Here is a 21433-nt window from a genome sequence, read left to right on the forward strand (position 1 = left end):
TCACAACATTTAAATGCCAGTTTGAATATGTGATGTCACTGAAATTACAAAATACCACAAAATACTGGATATTTGTCAGAACACATGATAGAGAGATGTGGTATTGATTTATATCAGAGTCATGGACATGTTAAAGATAATCAGTAACACTGATTTCATTGTATCAGTAGTTTTTGTTCAGTGTCGGACCCTCATGGTTGGAAAAAAACAAAAAGACTCTGATTTATATTAAAACCATATTTTCTAATCTCATGTAACAAATCCTAATGCAATAAAACCAGTTTTACTGATCACCTTTGACATGTTTAAGACTTTTATATAAAAAATTACTACAGCCCTCCATCATGTAATATATGGAAATTTTTAATTAAACAAGCTGCATCGTGTTCAAACTGACATTTAAAGTATTAAAATCCTGAAAATTGTTGAACTTTTGCACAGATATCAAGTGGTTTAAGATATTTATGCTGAAAAAAGTCAAAAGCAATATATATTTTACATATTATGATGATTTTATAGCAGAGGATTTAAAAAGTGTCAGTAGTGTACAGTGGACCTGAAGAAATGACATTAGATTAAAAGATGTAAAAAAAAAAAATAAAAAAAAAAAGCAAACATTTTCATAGAAATTCAACCCATCAGCTGTAACACAGACATAATGATCAGCAAATAGAAAAAAATATATATTTTTTTATTCAGGCATAAAATATTTCTTTTTTTAAGACAGTTTTTATAATCAGATATTTCTGTCGTTTCATTTATTCAAAAGTGATACAGACATAAAACATGGAGGATGAAAATAAACAGAAATTGAAAATGAAAATGAAAAAAATATGATCTGAGGGAATGGAGATCACAGTCACGTGACTTGTGTCAGTCATGACGTAATAGCAAGATGGCGGCTCCCTTTGACACAACGCTGCTTTTTGATCTGGCTTAGTTTTCTGTTTTGGGTTCGCCGTTCCATTTTAAAGCTGTTGTTGTTGAACTCGTGCTGTCGAGGCCGTGGCCGAGATGAAGACGTTCTGCGGACGCGCCAACCCGACCACAGGGGCCTTGGACTGGGTGGAGGAGAGCGAGGAGTACGACTACCACCAGGAGATAGCAAGGTAGCCGGAGTTAGCATCACACAGCCCGGATACAGCAGCGAGGAGGACCCGGGTCACAGCTGCACAGTATGAACAGAAGTGGAGCAGAACAGTCCGATAATAACAGAAGAAGCTATAAAGAATGACAACTCCAAACTTTTCTCTATGTTTTAGAGTAAAAAAAAGTCAAATTACATCATAAAATGTTTGCATCTACAAATATATGAGTAACACGAACAACCTGAAATTTCTTAAGAAAAACAAGTGCAATTTTAACAATATTCTGTCTCAGTTTATTATTTACACATGAACACTACACCTTACGAATCAGAGCGGATCTACAAATACACAAAACATTTAATAACAGACAGAATATTGGTAAAATCCACTTATTTTCTTTAGGACATTTCAGGTTATTCATATTTTTTGTGAAAGGATAGTTTGCAAATGTAAATATTCTCATATAATTTTACTTTTTTCACATTAAACCAAGATAAAATGTGAAGTTGTAATTATTTGTAGGTTACTATGTTATTTTTTTACTGGTCTGACCCACTTTAGATCATATTTGTCTGTATGTGAAACCTGAACTAAAATGATTTTAACATCATTGTTTGTTAATATCTTCAGTGTAATTTTTACATTTCATAAATTCATCCCATTGAGCTGGATTGGACCGTTTGGCAGCTGGTTTTACCCATGTTTGACACCCCTGTAGTAGATGGAAACTCACAGTTATTGGTGTGAATTCACTGATCAGTCGTATCATTTTAACACTGACAGACTAAATGGTTTTAATGTTGATTATCTGATTCCGGTGGGACCTGTCACTGTGTGGATAGATTACACAGAAGGTTACTTATTTATTTATTTTTGATGTATTTATTTTTAATTTTTTAATTGTCATGTGATGTTTTCTGCCCCACTGTGTCTGCGGATCAAACCTGACCTCAGTGTGTTTCTCTTCCAGGTCGTGTTATGCTGATATGCTGCATGATCATGACCGGGTGAGTGTGAGATGTGATCTTGTTATGTACTGTTTTCCTCTGGATCCATAGAACAGTGAAGCACAAACACATTAAGGAAATAAATATCACAAATATTCTATAAACTACAGATGATTTAATCAGTGTCTGTAGGACTTTTAAACACTACTGGTGTTGGTTGACCTTTGCTCGAATTTTGGCAGATGGAAATTAACTGACATCTCAAGTCATTTCTAAACTTCTGTATTTTCTATAAGGTCTTTGAACGTCTAGATCAAGGGTGTCAAACATACGACCCATGGACCAAAACCTGCCCACTAAAGGGTTCAATCCCACCCATGGGATGAAGTAATGGAATGCAAAAATTATGCTGAAGATATTAACAAACAATGATGTTAAACTCATTTTAGTTCAGCTTCCACATTCAAACCAATATGTTCTAAAGTGAGTCAAACCAGTAAAATAATAACAGAATAACCTAGAAATAATAACTCCAAATTTTTCTCTTAGTTTTCGTGTAAAAAAGTAAAATTACATGAAAATATTGACATTTCCAAACTATTGTTTCACAAACAAATGTGAATACACTGAAATGCCTTAAGAGAAGTAAGTGTAACTTTACCATTATTCTACCTGTTAGGAAATGCTTTGGCTATTTATAGATTCAGATGAATCATCCATTTGTTCATTCATTCATCCATTCATCCATCTGTTCATCCATCCCTTGGTTTCCTTGACCGTGCTGCTGCTGCTGTGTTTCCTGTAGAATCAGAAGTACTACCAGGGCATTCGAGCCGCCGTGTCCAGGGTCAAGGCTCGTGGTGTGAAGGTTATCGTCCTGGACATCGGGACGGGGACGGGGCTGTTGTCCATGATGGCCGTCAGCGCCGGAGCCGACCTCTGCTACGCTGTGGAGGTGATGGACCAACCAGAACCAGAAAACAGAATTAAAGACAACAGTTATGCTCATAAACTGATTTATAATACATGTCTAAAATCATTATCCAGTTTGATTTTATATTTGTTTTCTCCACTTCCCTGTTCTTTTATTCAGATATTTTTGTACTTTAGTGAAACAGACTTTGTTAAACCGATTTCAACCAAAACACTTCGTCTACATGAGTGAAGGTGTGTTTTCATGTGAGATTTGAACATTTTCACTAATCTGACCTCAAACTTTCAGCATTTAGGCTGAATTATCTCTGTCTACAGTGAATGAGGACAAAAACATCAGGCCTTGGTTCCATAAACCTGAGACTGAACTGAACCTTCAGATAGAAAACACAGGTTTTGTTCTTAAAACAGAGAATTTAAGAAACTATGTGTAAATGTCGAAAATCCCCTTAGAGCTCTGAGGGTTAATTAGCCTCATCAGCAGATGTTTACTAGCTGGTTCTGGTTCTGGTTCTGATTCTGGTTGTGGTTCTGGTTCTGGTTCTGCAGGTTTTCAAGCCGATGGCTGATGCTGCCCAGAACATCGTGAAGAAGAACGGCTTCTCCAACAAGATCAAGATCATCAACAAACACTCGACTGACGTCACTGTGGGTCCAGGTCAGACAGAACCGCCACACACCTGGGGGGGGGGGGGGGGGGGGGGGTCACATGGCAGATTGCTTTGGTACCGTGGGGGGGCGGGGTCACAGGCTCATGTGTGGTGTTTTCCAGATGGAGATATGCAGATGAAGGCCAATGTGCTGATCACTGAGCTGTTCGATACGGAGCTGATCGGAGAAGGGGCGTTACCGAGTTATGAACACGCCCACCTCCACCTGGTACAGGTGGGTGTCATGGAAACAGAACCCACACAGGAACTGAATCTGGAGAGGTTTATTAAGTTCACACAGACATTGTTACATGACTTTGATTGCTAACTAGCTAACTAGACCAGATAGATCAGGAGGGTCCAACCGGCCAATGGGAAGAAATAGTGTAATGCAAAAGTTACACTGAAGATATGAACACTCATTTTAGTTCAGGTTCCACATTCAGCCCAGTATGATATAAAGTGGATCAGACCAGTATAATACTAACAGAATAACCTACACATTGTCTTCTTGGTTTAATGTGTAAAATTACATAGACATTTTTTAATTTACAAATTGTCCTGTCACAAAACAAATGAATGACCTGAACAAATATGAACAGCCTGAAATGTCTTAAGAAACATAAGTGCAATTTTAACAATATTCTGTCTGTTACTAAATGTTTTGTGTATTTGTGGATTCACTGTGATCTGAAAGTTGTGTTAATAATAAGCTGAGGCATAATATTGTATTTTTTTTGTCCATCTTAGTATATTTTTTGTCAATTAGTGTATTCAAGCATATTTTTACACATTTCAGTGTATTTTTAGTGTGCTTAGTCTATTCCTTTGTGTATTTTTGTTCATATTGGTGTTTAATAACTATGAAGCCTGTTGAACTGGTATTTATCTGGATGTAAGGATGACTGTGGTTCCGTCTGTTCATTGTGTGGGTGGGATGTCCACCTGTCTCCATCTGCAGGAGGGCTGTGAGGCTGTTCCTCACCGTGCCACCGTCTATGCCCAGCTGGTGGAGTCGGAGCTGCTGTGGAGTTGGGCTCAGCTGCAGCCAATAGAGGTGGATGGCGCCCGACTGGCCCCGCCCCCTGCCGTGGGCATCTGTGCTGGAGCCCACTCGGTGTGTGACATCCAGCTGAGCCAGGTGTCCCCTCAGAGCTTCACTGCCCTGGGGCCCCTCTGCACCATGTTCAGGTAACGGACTGTATATGCACTATATGGACAAAAGTATGTGGACATGTTGAAATCAGCTGTTTCTTTTCTAACAGGAGTCTGGGATACAAAACAGTAATGACAAATGTCATAATGTAGCCAAAAAATGGACAAAACTCTCAAGAAAATGAACATTAAACTTTAAGAAAATATTGGTGTTTATAAACTATATGGACATAAATATTGGGACACATCATGTCTATAGCTGTAAGATGTTCTGTTCATGAGGATTTGAGATAAAAACATCAATATTTCCTTAAAGTTTAATGGTAGATTTTTCTTCCTCAGTGAGATGTGAAGAAAGTAGATGGTTAGTTGTGGTAGAAAATTATTTTTTACAGTCAGAGCAGGAAAAATATTTTAGAAATTTTGAGGAAGAACATTTAAAATCATAGTCATAGATAAAAAAACAAAACAAAATCAATGTTGACATAAATTCAGTAAAAACCATCTCTGAGGCATTTTGGAAATAAAGATAACAATTTAACCCAAACTAACCAATGCAATGATATTCATCCCAATATAAAACTATATTCTGACATTAGTATTGTTTTGTATCCCAGACCCCTGTTGGAAAAGAAACACCTGAATTCAACGTGTCCACATACTTTTGTCCATATCATGGACTTTTGTCCATCATCTCCATGTTCCTCTCATGGCACTGTTTCCTCACGTCTCTGACTCCGCCCCTTCAGTGTGGACTTCAGTAAACCAGTCAGCAGCGCCCTTCAGTCCTACTCTGCCCAGTTTGTGGCTCAGTCCAGCGGTCGGGCCCAGGTGGTTCTGTCCTGGTGGGACCTGGACATGGACCCCAGTGGAAGCATCGTGTGCACCATGGCCCCCAGCTGGACCTACCAAGAACCAAAAACAGCCCCAGTGAGTGATGGGATACGATAAAATACCGTCGCGCAAAAAATTATTAGACCATCAAAATTCAACAAAAATAATAGTTATGCAATCCAGTCCTAACTCCTGTGTGTGTCATGTGACTAAAACAGACAGAAAAGAAAACATGGAATGTCTAAAAGCACTGTTTTTGTCAGTACAATGACACAGATATTGATGGAAGAACGGAAATGATTCTGGTTATTATCAAGAAAACATGTTAAATGGATAGATATCAGCTCTGAAATTAAACTAATATGAGCTATTTTTGTTGTTATCATCATATTTGTCCAAACAAATGGACCTTTAGCTGGACCAGGCATTAAAAGGAAAAAGAAATTGGAGAAAAATAATAATAACAATGGTCTAATAATTTTTTCCATGACTGTATAATTAAATAAGATTTAATAAGATGAGATAAGATGAAACTGTGGGGAAGACAGAACATAGAAATTATATAGTTATGAAGCATAGAATATAAAGAGAAAACAGAAGTGTTTCTATAAATTTAAATGTTACATATGTAACATGTTACGTTACAGTGACAGGCTGTGATACTGTGGACTCCATTTCCCAGAGTTCCCTGCTGATGGGTGTGTGTGTGCGTTTATGTTTCAGTGGAGGGACCACTGGATGCAGAGTGTGTACTTCCTGCCTGTGGAGAGCAGAGTCACCGAGGGGGAGGAGCTTAGTCTGACGGTGTGTCATGACGACTACAGTCTGTGGTTCGACCTGAAAACGCACAGGTACGAAAAGAAGATCTGAGTCCGTTTAATCAGATCGGACTGAAACAGCAGAGGATGATAGATTTGAACTGACACTAGTGGAAGAAATTTTGAAGGACATCCTTAAAATTTTACATAATCTCAAATATTATCATCAAATATTTGGGCAAATCTTTTGTGTGTTTCTAAAGCTGAGGCTACATCAGACACACACACACACACACACACACACACACACACACACACACACACACACACACACCTCTGTCTGTGTTTGACACCTTTAAAAACCAACTGCTGTTATTTTCTGTCTCAACTCGACACATGAACAACGGCAGCTCTTCTAAATGTGTTTTATCTTCACTGTTCCGCATCAGTGTCATGTATATTTCCCTTTAGTCTTTCGCTGCAGAAGGAGGGGGTGTGTTCGTAATGTTTTAGTTCAACAGTCGATTGGCCATGACCTACAAGGCATCGTCTTCATCTTTGATAGGAATTTCTTCAAACTATTGGTCGGATTCATTGAAAATGTTATATTTATCTTCCTTGGGACAATGTCTACAAAGTTTGTTCACAGTTTTGAGAATTTAAAAAATTTTGCCAAATCTTTGAAATATTAAATTTTGCCTTTACTTATAATGGTTCATATTTTGATGCTTTATAACATGTAAATGGTTCCAGATATTAATATTCAGGGTGTTTGTGCAGGTCTTGAAAGTCTTAATAAAGTATGGAAAAAGCTTCTCTTACAGTTGAATTTCAGAGTATGCTCAAAGGCACATAATCCTATAAGATAAGAAAAACATGAAACATATAAAAAAAATAGATATGATTTCACTAACCTGTCGGTACTGGAATGATTCTAGTGAAACTTGTTTGTTGATATTCATGCACTTTTGTGATTTTCATGTGTTTTGAAAATGTTTCTGTCAGTTAAACATAATTTACAGCAAATTATTTATTCATTCATTCTTACATTGATTAAAATGAACTTTTCTACCACACACAACAGGTACAATTTCAACCAAAAAAGTAGGAACACAAGTACAAAAGTATATCTAGTCAAAATCTTGGGGAAAAAATCGCAGTTTTTAAAAAGTCAGGAATTTTTATTTGGATAAAGAGCAAACACCCTGAGTATAGTTCCTATTGATCACTGATAGAAGTCATATATGGACTTTGAATTAGTTGAGTTCTCCTCCAGTGAAAGTCCCGCCCACTTCTATAGTTAGATTGATCTGCATCCAGACCACAGGACTGGAACATAGAACAGAACCTGACAACCTCACAAATTATTAATTCAGATAGGACATGACGCTGACATACAGGGACACTGGTTTTATTTTTACTCTGTGTCCACATCTAAGGCAGGAGGAGTGTCGGGCTGTGGCTCCGCCCCCTCGGCCGTGCTGTACCTGTCAGGCTCACCTGGTCTGGAATCGGCCTCGCTTCGGTGAACTCAACGACAGACATCGCACAGACAGCTTCGTGGCGGCGCTGCGCAGCGTAAGAGTCCACGCTCAGATTAATGTTTGTGTCTGAGGATGAGTGGGAAGTTCATGCTTGTGTTTCCTGCAGGTTCTGAGGGAGGACAGCGTTTGTCTCAGCATCTCCGATGGAAGTCTACTTCCTGTGTTCGCTCACATGATGGGAGCCAAGAAGGTACATGTTCATCCACAACATAAACAGAAAATGGTTTTTCATGGTTTTTCTTCCTGTCTTTCTCTCTGCAGTTGCTTGTTGTTTGTTGTTGCTGTTAACTGTGAAATTTACCCACAGTGGGACAAATAAAGTCTTATCTTATCTTATCTTATCTTACTTTACCTTACCTTACCTTACCTTACCTTACCGTCTCTTCTGTTCTTTTATGGTGAATATACAGGTGTTCTCATTGGAAAACTCCAGAATGTCCAAGCAGGTTATTGAACAGGTGAGTCAAACATCTACCAAACACACCTGTAATAGAATTAAACTGTTATTTTCACACCAAACCAAAGGTCATCCATGTTCACCTCACCAATGTTAAGAAACTGGTCACTTCATGTGTTCTAAGTGGGCGTGGTTAGAAGGGTTGAGAGCATCATGTAGATCAGGGACGTCAAACACATGATTCTTTAACAAAAAATGTGAATAACACGTACAAATATGAGCCTGAAATGTCTTCAGAGAAGTGAAGTACCAATATTCTGCCTGTTATTAAATGGTTTGTGTGTTTGTAGATCCACTGTGACCTGTGATCTATATGATGTAATCCATATGTAAGCAATAAACTGAGAAATACTGGCAAAATTTCACTTATTTTTCTCAAGAAATTTCAGGTTGTTCATGTTCACATTTTTTAATATGAAAATGTAAAGATTTTGATTGTTTAATTTAATTTTTTTTAAAAATCTGAAACACAGAGAAAACTTTGTCTTTGTCGTTATTTATCGGTTATTCCGTTATTATTTTACTGGTCTGACCCACTGTGGATCATATTGGTCTGAATGTGGCCCCTGGTCTAAACCCCTCTGGGTCTTACTGATGTCCCCTGTGTCCTTCAGGTCCTGGAGGCCAACTCCATCCAAGGGGGTGTGGACCTGTTGGAGGTCCGTCCTGATCAGCTGACCAGTACAGATCTGGGTGGAGAACAGGTACGTCTGGGTTCTGCTGCTGCTTTAACATCACCTCGAAACACAATGAGTCTGTTTACACGACCATAAGAATCTGAATACTGTTAATAATCAGATAATTGTAATGATCAGATGTGATGCGTTTACATGCACTGAAAAAATACTCTGAAAATACTGAATCAATGTTGTAGAACATGACAGTGTTTCCATGGTAACTATGGAGCCTCTGAACATCCAAATGGGTCATATCTGATGACTATGAAAAGATGAAGAACTGTATTTTACCAATTATTCACATGTATTGATACGATTAGTGGATCAACAGGTATGAAACAGTTTAGATCAGTAGATGGTTTGGGTCTTCATGGGTTAATCTGATTTCTCATAATCAGATTCCTGGTGTTATCTGTTTATAGAATCACTTGAATGATCTGATAACTGCATAAATCAGATCCTGCTCAGAGTTTCAGTGTGGATGTGAACAGACCCAGTGGTCTCTGACTCGTGTCCCTCAGGTCTCCGTCCTCATGGGGGAGCCCTACTTCAGTACCAGCCTCCTACCCTGGCACTCGCTGTTCTTCTGGTTCTGCCGCTCCGCCGTGGCCGGCCTCCTCAAACCCGACGCCAGCATCCTGCCGTGCACGGCCACGCTGCAGATGGTCGCCGTGGAGTTCCAGGTGGGTCCTTCATATCTGGACCTCATGTTCTCCACCATTTACAAGGATTTTGATCTAGAAGGTTGTTGCCTCTTCCTGATCTGGTAGGATTTATGGAGGATACGAGCGCCGTGTGGGACGTGTGAAGGCTTCGACGTCACAGCGATGGACGACATGGTCCAGGTAACAGGGTTCCTGCTGAGTCTTAAAAAGTCTTAAAAGTCTTGAATTTACAAAGATGCATCTAATACCTAAAAAAGTCTTTAAAAGGTATTAAATTAGATATGGTAGGTCTTCAGTTCTGTTGCCATAAACTTGTTTGCTCCATTGTGTTTAAATGTGTCTGTTAAATGTCCAAACTGTAAAGAAAGTGTATTTTAATCCACTGTGATCTGTAAGTGTTAATAATAAACCTGAGATATAATATTGTACAAACTTCAAAATGTTAATATTATTCCTTTTACTAAATATTATCAGTACAAATCCAATGTTATGTTGTTAAAATTGCACTTATTTTTCTTACAAAATTTCAGTTTTTTCTAGTTATTCACATCTTTTTTGTGAAAGGATAGTTTTTAAATGTAAATATTTTCATAATTTAATATTTTTTTATTCCACTAAAACAAAAAGAAAAACTTGGCGCTGCCATATTTATAAGTTTTTACCTCCACCAGGAGGTATTGTGATCACTTTGCTTTGTGTGTGTGTGTGTTTGTTTGTTTGTTTGTTTGTTTGTTTGTTAGCAAGATAACTCAAAAAGTTGTGAACGGATTTTCATGAAATTTTCAGGAAATGTTGATACTGGCACAAGGAAGAAATGATTACATTTTGGTGGTGATCGGGGGGGCAGATCTGTCTTGGCGGAGGTCTGCGCTCTGAGTGCTTTTCTTGTTCTGTTCTTATTTTCCTGGTCGGACCCACTTCAGATCATATTGGTCTGAATGTGGAACCTGAACTAAGGTCATGTTTAAGGTGAATCTGTCTGAGCTCCGTCTTTTTCGTCTTTTTTTTCAGAAATCTCTGGATTTCCGTGAGTCCCGTGAAGCCGAGCCCCACCCACTGTGGGAGTACCCCTGCCGGGCCCTGACCCCCGCAGCAGGGGTCATGACCTTTGACTTCACCCAGTGTGTCCCTCAGCATCCGATGGTCAGTGAAGGTTCACTGCCCTTCGTCAGGTAAAGTCTGTGCACATCTACGTCTGTTTGGGTTTTTCTGCAGGAAATCAGTAAAAACATGAAAACATCAGATAATTCTACTTCTTTTAGGCTTTTTCATAATTTATTGATGTTGGTTTTTTACTCACTGTCTCAAAAAACATAAACCACCTCTACAGTATGACTTCCTATCAGTGTATTTAAAAAGTATTTCTGGGAATTTTAGGTTTTTTGTTTTTTTTTACAATTCCCTGATGTTTATTTTTCACTTTTAATCAGTTAGACAGAGTTGGTTTCAGTACCTGAGTATTTCCAATTTATTATTCAGATTTCTGACAGTTTTTAAAACTTCCATTTGGTTTTTGATGCAATGAAGACATGTTTGTTTATTTTTTTAAATATTTTATTTGTACTTTTTCACATAGACTGCTGCTGTTTTGGCCTCAAGACTCTTGTAATAGAGATTTTTAATCTCAATGAGTTTTTTCCCTGGTTGAATAAAAATAAAAAAGTTATAAATTTTGTACAAAAAAATATGTGGCACCTGATATTGTTACCATGACAGTCAATAAAAAAAAGTTTGCAGAACTAAAAAATAATTAGAATAATTACACCAAGTTCAACAACTTCAGCCCACAAAATTATCAGCTATGTTTTCTTTTTTTTTTTTTTTATACTCTTTATTTTAATGTTTTGAATCACTTTTACAGTGCATTAACAATGCTAAATAACAAAAAAAAAGAAAAAAAAAAAAAAATTGGGGGTGGAAACCCACACAATAAAACAAGGGGGATATTGTTCCTTATACATTCGACAGTTTTTCCATACTCAATCTGATATCATGAGTTTCTGTCCTTGAATATGATCCATTTCTCCCATCTTCGCTTAAAAGTTCCCATCTTAATCCTCAGTTGAAATGTTAATTTTTCCATGGAGTATATTTCTTCTATAACGTCCAGCCATTGTTGTTGTCGTAGAGGGTCACTTTTTAACCAGTTCCTTGTGACTACCTTTTTACAGGCAAGAATTAAAATTTGAAATAGGTAAATGTCTTCTCTTTTAATTATGTCATCAGGTATTAGACCAAGATATGTTTTCTTTTTTAAACTAAAAAATTATCATTTGAAAAGAAAAAAAAAAAAAAAACAACACTATGGAGGATGTTGGGGGAAAATATATAAAAACCATCTCTGAGGCATTTTGGAAGCAAAGATTACAATTTAAACCAAACTAACCAATGTAATGATATTTATCTGAATATAAAACTATATTGTGACATTAGTCAGTATTGTTTTGTATCCCAGACCCCTGTTAGAAAATAAAACACCTTATCACTGTCTGGCAGCCTCTATGTTTGTCAGTTTCTTTGTTGTGGCATGTTTGTACAGTGTTTGTAAAGTTAAAAACTGTAAATAAAGTATTAAAAAAAAGAAACACCTGAATTCAACGTGTCCACATACTTTTGTCCATATAGTGTGTTTGTGGTCTAAGTCTGGTTTGAGATGTTTCTGGATGATGGATGACCAGACCCGATAACCATCCAGTGTCTGCATCTGTTTCAGGAGCGGCCGTTGCCATGGCGTCGCGTTGTGGATGGAGTACAACCTAACGGAGGATGTTACCGTCAGCGGGGGACTGATTGGACCAATTGGTGAACAGGTACGGTCTTCCATCAATTTTATTAGTTTTTCCACAAGTTCAGATGTAAAAGAACTAAATAAATCAGATGAACCTGTGTACGTTCAGGAAGACATCGGAGTAGCTTCTGTAATTTTTTTTTTTTTTTTTTTTTTGAGTGATTGAGCGACTCCCAGTGGCAGCAATGACATACTGCAAGTTCATCATATACCAGCCTTTGATAAAAGAAAAAAATGAACAGACATCAATGAATAAATGATAGTATAAAATATGAGACAAAATATAAACCACGGTGTCATTGAATTAGCTAATTTAGCCTGTTAGCTCTTGTTAGCTTACAGAAATTGACACTAAACTAGAGATGTTCTTAACCTTCTAATATCCAGGTGAGCATATTATGCACACTTTGCACTTGATGTTATTAAAGGTCATATTATTTTTCACAGTTTGTTTCAAATCAGAATTCAAAAGTTGTTCATTTTTGCCTGATTTGCCTGAATTCTGACCCATCCACTGAAATCATCACATTGTAAACATTGTTAAATTCCTACACTAACACCCTTCTACCAAGTGAGTACAAAATGCACACTGACACATTTTAACATTTAATATTCGACCTACAACAACAACAACAAAAAGTATGTTAACCAATGTTGGTGTTAATCATTGACATATGCCAGAATGAAAAAAAAAAAAACAATGAGTAATTTTTATTTAGAATATCGAAGAAAAAAAGGAAGTTTTTGGATTTTTTTGCATCAAAAATATGTCTTGTTTACATTACAAACATGGCATTTAAAGGGTTAAAAATATGCCAGTTATTGAGCATTTGGTATTTTTGTTCATGGCTCAAGTTGATGAAATACAAAAAAAATAAAAAGTTACAAACAGAAAATAAATGACATTACTCTGCAGTGCTTGTTTACATTATGTGCTCTCTGTGATTAGGAAATGCCTCTGGGTGGAATACTGGAGGGTTCATTCACTTTAGGGTAACACCCCTAATAACTAATCTTTCTCTTATTTTGTCTAAATCCTCGGTGTTACCTCAGACAGATGATGCATCTTGTATTTAACTTCCTTTAGTGAAGACATTTTTTTTTTTTTGGTAACTGTTTGGGGTTTTTCTGTTCGTCTGGTCCACAGGGTGAATGCCAGTGGACTCCACACAGGAGACAGGGGGTGTACTTCTTCAGGTCGCCGTGGGATACCACCGCCGACGCCAGAGCCGGAGTGTCATACACCTTGACCTTTGAACCCAGTTTAGGAGACATCAAGATGGACTTCAGCATCAAGTCTCAGTGACGACGGATGAACCAAAGGGACTGTTTTAAGACTGTGGTTGGTGTTTTAACATCAATACTCACTGTTTAAATGTCATTACAGGAACATTTTAAGTCCTGTTTTATACTAAATACAAAACCTAAAGAATGTCTCTCTAACCCCTAGTACTTACTGATATTATAGTCCCAGTATTCCACATATATACATTACATATCCAAGGGGATGTGACTGATTTGAAGGTAATTATGTCCCAGAGCCAAAGCCAAATCTGTTACTATAGAAGTACTTACCCGTTTTCCTGTCACACATTCATGAAGGAGCTTTAATCATTCAACTGAAGGGACATAACGTCTACGTCAGGGGTCACATTCAGCCCAATATGATCTAAAGTGGATCAGACCAGTAAAATAACAGAATAACCTAGAAATAACCTTTGTTTTAGTGCAAAATAGTCAAATTAATTATGAAAATGTTTGTATTTACAAACTATCCTTTCACAAAAAAATGAATAAAAAGTGAAAGTGAATAACCTGAAAATAAGTGCAATTTTCACAATATTATGCCTCATCTTATCATTTATACATATCATTAGCCTCATAGCATAATTGCCTAAGTCATATTTTTGGCCAAATTGTGATATCTGCGTAAAATAAAGCAGCAGTGTTAGGAGACTGAAGGTATGGAGATATCACAAGTAGGCCAAAAATATGACTTATGCAATTACGCTGAGACTAATGATATGCATTACAACATACAGATCAGTGGATCTACAAACACACAAAACATTTAATAACAGGCAGAATATTGGTACAATTACACTAAAGACATTTCAGGTTGTTCATATTTGTTTAGGTTAGTCACATTTTTGTGAAAGGATAATTCCTAAATGTAAATATTTTCATGTTTTACACTAAAACAAAAAGGAAAATTTGTAGTTGTTGTTATTTATCGGTTATTTTTTTACTGGTCTGACCCACTTTAGATCATATTAGTCTGAATGTGGATCCTGACCTTAAATGACTTTAACATTCTTGATTGCTAATATCTAATTCTTAGTGGATTTAACCCTTTGGGCCGTATGTTTGACACCCCTGGTCTACGTTGTTACATATATTTATATTTGGCAGTGATAGAGGTGAAGTCATTGAATAGAAAAAAAAAAACATTTCAGTTAAATAAATAAGATGTTAAAGCGTCCATTTCGTATTAATTTATTGTGTTGAAGCAAAACACAACAGAACATTTTTTTCCCAAACTGTTTGCCTTTCTACATAAATATGACGTAGTCTGGACTTAAGTAACCTCCGTGGTCGCGTTTACACTGATCAGAGTAAATATTACTTCAAAAATACAACATGTCAGTGCTTTACTGAACCCTGCAGTTCACATAATCACCAACAGGGGGAGTTGAACAGCAACCACAAAATCTCATTCTTATGGTCAAAGCTGCCGCCGTCGTGTGCATAAGAAAAAAAATCCCATTGAACATGTGCAGGGACGTGTTTTTACGGCGTCGATGGAATCAGAGGGAATGTGACGGTCAATGTGACGTGTGTTTTCAAGCGTCCGTTAGCGTCTTGTCGTCCAGTTTGATCTTTTCACCTGGTTTGAACGCCGGCATCCCCAAATACGGACAGCTGGCGCATCGGAAGGCATCGCCAAGGTAACACTGGTGGAAAAGCACAGAGGAAAACCATCAGGAGTGTGTTCAACCAAACAGAACCCACTGGATCTGACGGATACTCACACTTCCACAGGCCGACTTGGGCAGCTCACTCTTCTGTTTGCCTTTACTGTCCTGCTCCAACTCCTCAGCCAGACCACAGGTACTGAACACAAACACATCCCATCAGGTTTTAACCCTTCCATGGACCAGGGTCTGGACCCTCCACTCAAACATAAATGAGTCCAAATGACCCGGGTTAAAATCGAGGTGTTTTTAAAACATGTTAATCATTTTGTCACATTAAAAATAATCATTTGTATTATATTTTGGTCCAAAAAAGAATGTCATATTTAAAATATTTATTTATATATTTTTTTGTATTTCATTAGCCTCACAACATCATTGCCTAAGTCATATTTTTGGCCAATTTGTAATATCTGCGTAACTTTAATACCGCTGATTAATTTTGCATCATTTGCAACGTCCTGAAAAAAATATGACTTAGGTAATTATGCTAAGAGGCTAACAATTTTTAACAAGTTTAAGATGTTTTAAATATTTTGAACATTTGAAAAGCAAAGTATATATTATATAGTGTATAACAGCAATAGAACAATGTCAACATTTAGTGAGTGAGTCCTTTGGTTTTATTGTTGAATGACTCTAATGTTCAGATGTAATTCTATTATAAATGAATGTGGGTCACTTTGACCCCCTATGGAAGCCTGGGGTAGTAAAACAAAAACTACAATTACATAAAATCTATAAAATTTAACTTAAAGATTCAAATGTCGTGATGTAGATAACATATTTTTTGAGTAATACCTGGAATATGAAATAACTTTTCGTTACAAACCCTATTACAATAAAACGACCTCTGCGGGTCATTTTGACTCATTTCTGCATCTAAGGGTTAAAAGCACCAGTAAATGCACAGTGGAGTTAAACACAAGTCCTCACCAGTTTTTACAGGCTTTCTTCTTCTTTCCGGCTCCGTCTCCACATCCTGGTGCTTTCAGAGACGATGGGTCTGGTTTCTTCAGGTCGTCTTCATCCAACAGAGCATCAGAGTCCAACAGATCCTGAAAGAACCAGAGGTCAATGTCAGCCAAGTGGATTTACTGGATGTGGAAACAGATGCACTGAATACACCAGGTTAGACAAGAAAACACGGTTTGAAGGAGTTCTACAAAAGATTACAGTAAAATACTCTAAAATATGTTAAATACACTATAGACATGGTAAATGGACTGAACTTATACAGCACATTTTCTACCCCTTCATGGTCCCCAAAGCGCTTTACAATTCCTCACATTCACCCATTCACACACACACTCATACACCAGTGGGCGACTGCTGCCATGCAGGGCGCTGCCTGGCCCTACTGGGAGCAATTTTAGGGTTCAGTGTCTTGCCCAAGGACACTTTGACAAGTGGACAGTCGGAGCCAAGATTCGAACTGCCAACCCTTTGGTCATTGGACGACCCACTCTACTAACTGGGCCACAGCCGCCCATAAAGACTGGACATACACTAAACCGTACAAAAAATATGCCACAATACAATAAAATACACACAAAAAATGCTAGAAAACACTTAAATACAAAAATATTGCTAGAAGACTATAAATTCACAAAAACTACATTAAAATGTTCATTAAAATCCACAAACGCTGAAGAAATACACTACAATATACACAAAATATGCTAGAATACACTGAAATACACAAACTACATTAAAATGCTCAAGAATACACTAAAATGTTGTTTTTTTTGGGGTGGTTTTGGTGGTTGGAACAGATTAATTACATTAATTAATTTTAATGGGAAAAATCTATTTGTAAAATGATTAATCACAAAACGAGCACGGTCATAGAATGAATTAAATTCGTACTGCGAGGTTCTACTGTAACAATAAAAAGTGAACCAGATAAAGGTTTAATGAACACCATCTCACCACGTCGTCGTCGTTCATGTCTGTGGCCGACAGAGTCCACATTTTGACAGTGTTTGGATCCAGAGCAGGTTTTTCTGCTGAAAACACAATCACATGTATTAACATTAGATCATCCATTCCCAAAGACTCATGGGAGATTTTAACTTAACCCCCCATACAAATCTGCATTTCAGCAACTTTAAACAAGAAGCATGTTTTAATAGTGAATGTTCATATTGTTCTGAAAACTATAATAATATATATTTTTTTTAATTTAACAAATCTAGAGTAAAAGGCTGGTGTTTTATTTATTTCACTGATGAGGAGAAAATGATTTGATCAGCTGAACCAACCCCAGATCATTGCACTGTAGGCACAAAGCATGATGGGTAATCACTCCATCCACCTCTGGATCAGGGTCATTCTGGACTCATCAGACCACATGACCCTTTTCCACTGAAACAGTTTAATCTTTATGCTCTTAAAGCCTTTTTCATCTGAATGTGAACATTTTTAACAGAAACTAAAAAAAAGTGCAAAATAAACGTCAGGGAAATGTAGAAAAATCCTACAGATGGGTGTGTTATCTGATATATTTTCAAGGTTTTAACTGATATTGTGTACTTCAAGTAAAAATAAACATCCTTTCATTGCATTAAAAAGTAAACGGCTGTTCTATCAGAAATCGGAATAATAAACTTTCGGTTCATACTTTCTAATCTTGACCAAAAACAAAGACCCACTCTAATATTTAATCTAAATTTCTGAGCCTTTTGCCTTTTGCCTCACATTCACCATGACATTAAGTTGTATTAATATTATTATTATTAATCTGTTATAGATACTGATAAGGCCACATGGCAGTAAAACGGTCCAAACATATTATTATTATCATTATTTTTATTATTATTTTTATTATTATTACTATTATTAACAGTCCAAACATACCTGGCTTTGGCGTCTTCTTTCCAAATGACAGTTTAATCTGACTGGACGAACCAACCTCGAAGTTGGGTTTGGAGGCGGACACGCGGATCCGAGACAGGGTGTTTCCATGGTAACCGGTGGCCGCCCTCAGAGACGTCAAAGCCTCCGGACTGAGCTCTGTCTTCCTGACCTGGAAACAGATGAGAACATTCACGTCAGCACTCTGACATCATCCAGGACTGATCACATGACCGGATGTTTGACGAACCGTCGTCATCAGGAGTTGATTTTCAGTTTTTAACTGAACTGGTTTTGTTCTTGAAAACGTTTCATCTCTGGTCCAACAGACTTCATCAGTTCTGTTAGGTTATTCCCAGGTGAGTCCAGGTATTCAGGGTTTTCACACCTGGGATCGATCAACCCCCCTGAAGGATTAATGCTGCCTTTGCATACTCTGGGAATTATGGTAAATGATTTTTTTAAACCATTTTTTTTAATATTAAACCAAGAGGAAAATGTGTAATTGTCATTATTTATAGGTTATTATAATAGTCTTTTACTGGTCTGAACCAGTTGAGATCATATCGGTCTGTATGTGGAACCTGGACTAAAATGAGTTTCTCCAGACTGGACCCTTTGGTGGGCCGGTTTTGGCCCATGGGCCGAACCCTTACCCTAACCCAGAGAGTTCACTCACCTCTTTTACAGACGTGTAACCCGACAGTTTCAGAGCTGAAATTAGCTTCTCTGCTGTCCTCACACTCTGGGCTTCAGCTCCTGCAACCAACAGACAAAGTCAAACACACTGGACCCGGATCCGAACCACAGTCGAGTCCTGTAGTTCATAAACGGAGGATCCAGACGACTGTGAAACCCACCTGTCACTGGCTCATCCAGGACCAGCGTCCCTCCAGGTTTGAGGACTCGGGCAATTTCCGCAAGAGTCTCTGAGCTGTGGATGGACGAGCTGTCGGCGAGGAGGCAGGACAGAACCCGGTCGAAGGTGGACGCTGCATGGGACGCTGAGGACAGAACGGGTTCAGACGGGACGGGTTACATTAAACACAGACGGTCACCTCCAGTTTTTTTATGTCAATTATGTGGAATAAGTAAAACAATGCAATTTTTATTCAGTATTGTTGCACTGACTGGAGTATCACTCCTAATTTCTGTTCTATGAGGATCACTCACACAGCAGCAGCCTGTCCATGTTTTCCACTGACACTTTTCCATTTGCACCCACAGCGGATCCCAGTTCCTCTGCCAAGTCTTTCAGGGCTTCAGGAGCCGAGGGCTGAGTCCAGACCAGCAGAACCTGGTCTCCTGCTTTGATGTCCAGGTCGGCCATGATGTTCTGGAGAAAAAATGGTTTGGCTTAGGTTGTATTTAATGCTCCTTCAAGTGCTATCGTGAGGATGCAAAAAGTGTCTGTAGTTTTTCGTAGAAAAGTAACTGCCAGGTTTAAAAATATGGCAAAAAAGAAACATTCTGTGGAAATTCATGCCATAATCTTTAACACAGACATAATGATCTGCAAGTTAAAAAAGAAAAGAGACATAAATGTACAAAAATACCCCGGGGGGGGGGGGGGGGCATTATAATAATGTGATTTCTGCATATCTGCAGTTTTACAGCTACAATAACAGAAACAGTTGAGGTTTTCATTATTTGCACTGGGGATGATGTTTCCAACAAAACTGATTCATTGTTTAATGGGGAAAAATCCTGCCATGTGTAGGTTTTACATAAAAACAGCCCAACAATGAAGAAATTGTAGTAGATAGATAGATAGATAGATAGATAGATAGATAGATAGATAGATAGATAGATAGATAGATAGATAGATAGGCCTCAGTGAAGCTAATGACACATATTCATTCATGCATTGTTACAGTAATGGGTTTGTCCTGTACAGGCTGCACATTTTTCCAGTGTAAGAATGGCTTAAGGCCTACAATGACACAGCAATAATTGATATTCATTTTTTCTTCATTATTATTTTTTTTCTTTTTTAAGCTCTATTTTTTTATTTGACAAAGCCATAGAGATGCAATGAATAGAGACTAAAGAACCAACTAAGAGCCTGAAGCACATTCAAGGCCAATTTGCTTTTTGGTTGTTTTTTTAATGTGTGTATGTGCGTGCACTGCTCTGGAAATGCAGTAGAGACAGTTCCGGATACTTGGAACTAAAGACCATCTGATCAGAGTCCTAATGTGTTAGGCTGTGGATAAGATGTTAAAGATCATCACAGGTTTTCTGACCGGTATGGAACTTACAGTTAATATTGCATAGATATTTATTCAGTGAACTGGGACATGTCGATGACTGGACTCTGGTCTCCCTCTAGACCCCGGGACCAGCACGTGGTTGTGTTTAAAGATTGGACTTTTTTTTTTTTTGCGTTTTTCGTCAGAAAATCATGTCCATCCTGATCTATATGTCCCCTGCATTAGTAACATAAAAACAACACATATGTAGGTCTGCACTGGCTGTAGTGTATCATGTCCCCATCATCCCCTTGTCCTTGACATCAGTGTTATGTAGCTGATGTTGGTTAACAAATGCGACACATGCTGGTCCATGCTAGCAGCTAACAGCCAGAATATTAGCATCTGGACTTTTACTGGTAAAAACAAAGAGAAATATCTAGAAGCTCGGCTCTTAGGACTCCTATTATTACAAATTATCAGCTAGATTTAACAGTCAGCATATGTAGCTGTTACTTTCCCCTTAATCGTGTAAAACAACCCCTCTTACCTGCTGTCTTAACCTCTAGTTCATTAGTATTTGTTTGTTGACTTCTGCGTAAACTGTAGGTTCGTCTCAGGGCAAAGCTAACACTATGACGCACAAACCGGCTACTTCATTAAAAGAGCAAAAAGCGGAACAAGATCCGGTCTACGGCTAACAGAAGAATAAAGGTTGATTCGTTGTAGGTTTTATTGTTTCTAAGTTTCATTAGAATCCTAAAATCGAAGCATAAAACTACATGTGACTGCTCTGTGTCTTACCTGTTATCTTCGCCGCAGGTCAAGTGTTAGCTCGCAAGTAAGCTAACTGTGTTTCCGGTTTAACTTTCAAAATAAAATGAGCTTTGACGTTTGTACATGTCGTGGTTTGA

At 37.8% G+C, this 21433-nt stretch overlaps 2 protein-coding genes across 3 annotated transcripts; one reads left to right on the forward strand and one right to left on the reverse strand.

The window, feature by feature from the left end:
- The first annotated feature begins 901 nt into the window (after positions 1-901).
- On the forward strand, positions 902-14235 carry prmt7 (protein arginine methyltransferase 7). Its single transcript, XM_030137337.1, has 17 exons — positions 902-1109; positions 2059-2095; positions 2841-2990; positions 3518-3626; positions 3741-3853; positions 4580-4809; positions 5523-5703; positions 6331-6458; positions 7805-7943; positions 8016-8099; positions 8320-8367; positions 8981-9070; positions 9565-9726; positions 9814-9888; positions 10720-10880; positions 12422-12518; positions 13644-14235. The coding sequence occupies exons 1-17, from the start codon at positions 1015-1017 to the stop codon at positions 13800-13802; spliced, it is 2058 nt and encodes a 685-aa protein (XP_029993197.1). The 5' UTR covers positions 902-1014; the 3' UTR covers positions 13803-14235.
- A 736-nt stretch (positions 14236-14971) lies between these two features.
- On the reverse strand, positions 14972-21415 carry ciapin1 (cytokine induced apoptosis inhibitor 1). Of its 2 annotated transcripts, none has more exons than XM_030137360.1 (9): positions 21324-21415; positions 19501-19663; positions 19188-19331; positions 19007-19086; positions 18331-18499; positions 17404-17477; positions 16408-16529; positions 15529-15610; positions 14972-15450 (listed from the first exon to the last, which is right to left on the reverse strand). In XM_030137360.1, exons 2-9 carry the CDS (start codon positions 19655-19657, stop codon positions 15340-15342), a joined length of 939 nt encoding a protein of 312 aa, XP_029993220.1. In that variant the 5' UTR covers positions 19658-19663; positions 21324-21415; the 3' UTR covers positions 14972-15339. The 2 variants fall into 2 exon arrangements, with proteins under 2 accessions (XP_029993220.1, XP_029993219.1); XM_030137359.1 differs by having other exon boundaries at positions 17404-17480.
- Between the last annotated feature and the right edge of the window lie 18 nt (positions 21416-21433).

Source organism: Sphaeramia orbicularis, chromosome 6, assembly GCF_902148855.1.
Source record: "Sphaeramia orbicularis chromosome 6, fSphaOr1.1, whole genome shotgun sequence".
Classification (NCBI taxonomy): domain Eukaryota; kingdom Metazoa; phylum Chordata; class Actinopteri; order Kurtiformes; family Apogonidae; genus Sphaeramia; species Sphaeramia orbicularis.